The 4,450-nt window shown below is 45.1% G+C and overlaps 2 protein-coding genes across 2 annotated transcripts; one reads left to right on the top strand and one right to left on the bottom strand.

Moving 5' to 3' along the window:
- Positions 1-1,676: 1,676 nt before the first annotated feature.
- Positions 1,677-2,546, top strand: EV420DRAFT_1726853 (uncharacterized protein; the record flags this gene model as incomplete). The annotated part of the gene is made up of 7 exons (XM_060479843.1): positions 1,677-1,806; positions 1,858-2,072; positions 2,140-2,183; positions 2,249-2,303; positions 2,352-2,370; positions 2,427-2,451; positions 2,513-2,546. 7 exons carry the CDS (start codon positions 1,677-1,679, stop codon positions 2,544-2,546), a joined length of 522 nt encoding a protein of 173 aa, XP_060324474.1.
- Positions 2,547-3,085: 539 nt separating this feature from the next.
- EV420DRAFT_1649534 (uncharacterized protein) lies at positions 3,086-4,033 on the bottom strand (the record flags this gene model as incomplete). Its single annotated transcript, XM_060478325.1, has 2 exons — positions 3,086-3,367; positions 3,440-4,033. 2 exons carry the CDS (start codon positions 4,031-4,033, stop codon positions 3,086-3,088), a joined length of 876 nt encoding a protein of 291 aa, XP_060324475.1.
- Between the last annotated feature and the right edge of the window lie 417 nt (positions 4,034-4,450).

The raw sequence follows: 4,450 nt of genomic DNA on the forward strand, positions 1-4,450 counted from the left end.
GAACGTAATGAAAGGGAAGCTGTGCTCGTACGCGCCTTTGTTGGCGGCAGCACCGCTGGGCGTAGTACAAGGAGGTGAACAAGAAAAAGGTTATAAAAAGCGTGGAGATTACGGGAATGGCGTCGGATAAGGGCATCCGTCCGGGGGCTTATTTTCTGAGAGAGCCGGCAGTAAGGATGGACCATACGATGGATAAGGCGATGATAGTGAGGGCTGCGAGGGTCGCGATAATTAAGTTGAGGTCAGTCTCATAAACGGGGCTGGTCATCAACGAAGTATCGTCGTCAAAGGATGGGTCAGTCAATGTCAGCAGTATGACTGCTAACAGTGAAGCTAACTTTAAAGATAGTTTGAAAGGGTTCGTGATGCTTCAGACGAGGGGGACGTATGCGCCGTAGAGCACGATTAGCAGTCCTGCTAGGATCGGTGCGGCGATACAAACTCGAATGAGAGCCAAGGTAAGAAGGACAGTTATTAAAACTGCAAAAATAGGGTCGTGTATGATGTGGGGTAAAACCCAGGCGATGACAGCGGCCTGTAGCAGTAGGTCCAAGGGGAAAACCCAGAGAGCTACTGCGACGAGGAAGTGTATCGGCTGAATTTTGGAGTACTTCTTGAAAAGGTTTGGGCAGCGCTCTTTCTCGGAAGTGACGCTGAGCAAAGGTTTGTCGAGCTTCGGCTAAATGTTAGCCACTAACTCTTATCGACTTAGATCAACTAAGGATCGCCACTCGCACTTCGGTGGACGATACTCTCAGAGGTCAAAGATGATGAAACGGAGTCAGGAGCGAACTTAGATAGTTCACGAAGAACGGAGCTTTGAGTTAGGTAGATTAAACCTTAGCCGAAGCTGGGGTTTAGACCAGCTGAGGCCCTACTTAAATACACGTTTGGTACACTAAAAATAGTACTGTGAGAGCGTCCGATCGGAATCGCATGAAAGAGTAAGCATGAATACGTAAAGAAAGGAAAAGAAAAGAAAAGAAAAGAATAATCCGTAACAATTCGCCTTTCAGTCCTAACACCGATATGCAGCATAAGTGTTGACCATTTCGTTGACTATCAGCACCTCTGACGTCTTGTATCTAGTTGGCATATCGTATGTCTCCATATTCATTCTTGCATACAGTCTTGTTATGTGGGTTGGTGGCGCAGCCAGCACTTTAGCATGGGATTATGCTCTGGGTGTACCCCGAGGCCATGCAGCCAATGTCCATGTTGGCTGGCATGAAAAACCCATTGCTGCATTTTGCTTGTCGAGGCTCTTTGCTTGATCAGAATCTCTTGATTGTGAGAAGGCTGACAATGTAGATGATCCAAGGGTAACAGATAAAGGACCTCATGTCATTTCGGGAGAAAAGACTGATGGCGACTTTTTGGAGATAGATTCTGATATACAGGTCAGACATGGAGCTTCGAGGTCTTCTGAAAACTCTTCATGGCCAAGACGACTCTCTTCAGATGGTAGTGGTCATATGCACGCATGCTCATCACTCTGGGAGCTGAACACACAGGTTTCCTTGGAAGAGTTTTTTGATACTGTGATCAAAAGTACTTCTACGCAAGAAGAACCAGAATTCAAGCAGGAGGAGCAGCTAGGATGCATCGCATCTCTCTTTCCATCTATCATACAGAGGGCCTTTAATCCCATATCAAGTTTATTTACACCGGTCACGATGAGCATGTATATATCCATTCCAATCTCCCTCATCCCGCGACTCAAAGCACTTTTCATGGAAGTTGACGGTGGTCCATACTATCATGGCCCAGACGGAAGTCCACTGTTGACGTTCATCATCGATACTGGTATGCAGATAGTATCTATGGTTCTCTCCATCCTATGCTAACAACTTGTAGCCCAGTTTGTTGGAAACATGACCATCCCTATAGCTCTCATTCTGTTAGGTGTCTTGTTTGCACATCTAAAGATACCGCGTCTGTTCAGTAATATGCCATTACCTGCAATGTTCTGGGTGACATTCTGCAAACTGGTTTTGCTCCCAGTCATTGGTGTCGTATTCACCCAGGGGTTGACATGCTGTGATGTTATATCCAAAGATGCTCTGGTCGAGGTTGGACTGTTTTTCTCTTATTGCTACCATATCTGAGATTCTGATTCATCTTTTTTGCACAATACAGTGTTTTGTGGCCATGCTTTTGAGCAGGACACCAACAGCTGTGAAGTTTGTGTCCATTCCATTTATGCCATCTGGACTCGACGACAATGCTGATTATCATTTATGAACAGTCAAATTATTGTCACCCAGTTGTATGCAAAAGATCATGACTTGAACACACTATCTGTGAGCCTTATGAGTTGTTTACTTTGTGTAGCTCACCAGTATTTGTAGGCGTTCCTTCTGCTGCAGTGTGAGTCACTTCGATCATCGAGAAACTATTGCTGTACTCAAATCATTGACGAACAGACATTTTCATGTTCTTCTCGACTGTGTGAGTAGCTACCAAAATCTGCAGGTCTGGGTCTTACCTGACTATTTTCCTCCATCCATAGGACCATAACTGCAATAGCACTTTGGCTTCTTTAAGTACCAGATGACACCATTTGATTTTCCAGCTCCATGTAAACACACAGACTGCAGTATATGGTGTATATTATCTTCCCTGGATCATGTATCATAACTAGCTCTAAGAAAGCTCCTCGGAGAGGCGTTGATATCCAGAAATTGGGCCGATGTGAAGAAATACCTCAGATAGCAAGTAATGAAAAACATCAGTGCAAGCTGACCATATGCGACTCATAGAGGCTTGGAAGAATAAATCACATTTCGGAAAACAGTATGTTACATATTTGACAAATCAGTTTCTTCGTCAAGTCCACATATTTTTTAGTAAATCATTGGAGTACATCCAGCACCTGCTGATGGAACACATTTTTTATTATACCAGAAAACGCTCTTCGAGGCATCCACTTTCATTCTCTATAATGGACGTAAGTGAAGGCCAGGCGGTGAGACGAGGAACCACCTTGTTCAAAGATGATAGATATATCCAATCCTTCTGTCTTGAACGATTTCAGATGGTTGATATGAGACAACATTCTGAGGTTTCAAGCAGTCTGGTCTCCTCATTTCTGTGTGTCAGTATCCCCTCTAATACCAGCCTTGCTGCACTTGATATGGACTTGTCGCAACGGGGCAACCGGCGATCCTCGGGAGATGTTCCAGCGACTATCGATAGTCCTAACCAACGCTTCATCCAGCTCTTCCGACAATGCTTCCCCTGTGAAAAGCTCCTTGGTCTTCAGCTCAAGGACATTCAAATCTGGGAGTGTCAAGTTTGTGTTGTCCGAGGTTAGGACATTTAAGAGCACTATATCAGTATTCCTGTCGTAACCTTCCATATTCAACTTTCAGAGGTGCAGCATGCACGAGAAGAATTGTCTAGGTCCAGGATCCGCCAATGTATGCAACAGCCATACTTTGATGGAGAGTATTTGACACCCAGAATGAGTGGTGAATTGTGAAAGTCTCCACACAGCAAAGAACATATCATATGGTGGAGGAGCTTCTAGGTGTTCCAGCGCTGGACAGATGAGATAGTTTAGTAACAGAGGGTAGCTGGCTCTGAGTGAACGGAGTCTTGGGAGAGATACAGGAGTGGGCTCTGGATAGGGCTGAAACCCAGTCCCATCGCTCAATGTTTCAAGATTCGGGCAGAGACGAAGAACCCTGACGCTTGACTCTAACCAACAGCCTGCATCCTGTGATTCTCCCAATGACATGGCCAAATGCGTGAGTTGCTGCCACAGCACTGGGATTATTTTCGGGTCAAAGTCTGAGGGAGTGCCGTTCAAGTGGAATTCAAAAGACTTCAGCTTGGGCATGTGTTTGAACATGTCCAAGATGCAGGCGAGAGTGTGCTCGTCAGGTTGACAATCCACAATGAGTGATCTTAACGATGGAAGATGGAGTGAAGGGGGATCCAGTAGCACTAGTTGTGTCCATGGAATACAGGAAGGAGTAGGCAGGTGAATGTCTTCCCATTGGGACGAATACTGGGCCAAGCACTTCATGATGATACTTGGGAAATCATTGGATAACGTTATCATCAAGGAAAGTTTGCTCTTCCCTGTTCGCTGAAGCGCATCTGAGAGTAGCCTTGCTCCAACTTGTTAGCCACTAACTCTTATCGACTTAGATCAACTCGGGATCGCCACTCGCACTTCGGTGGATGATACAAGAGAGGTCAAAGTAGATTGAAAGAGAGTCAGTCGTGAACTTAGATAGTCGCGAAACAGGGAGCTTTGAGTTAGGTAGATTAAACCTTAGCCGAAGCTGGGTTTTAGACCAGCTGAGGCTCTGCTTAAATACACGTTGAGTAAACTAAAAATAGTACTGTGAGAAAGTCTGATCAGGATCGCAGCATAGAGTAAGTGAAAATGCGTAAGAAAGGAAAAAGAAAAGAATAAACCGTAACATTACCCCCCCCT

Source organism: Desarmillaria tabescens, assembly GCF_030435595.1.
Source record: "Desarmillaria tabescens strain CCBAS 213 chromosome Unknown EV420scaffold_62, whole genome shotgun sequence".
Lineage (NCBI taxonomy): Eukaryota > Fungi > Basidiomycota > Agaricomycetes > Agaricales > Physalacriaceae > Desarmillaria > Desarmillaria tabescens.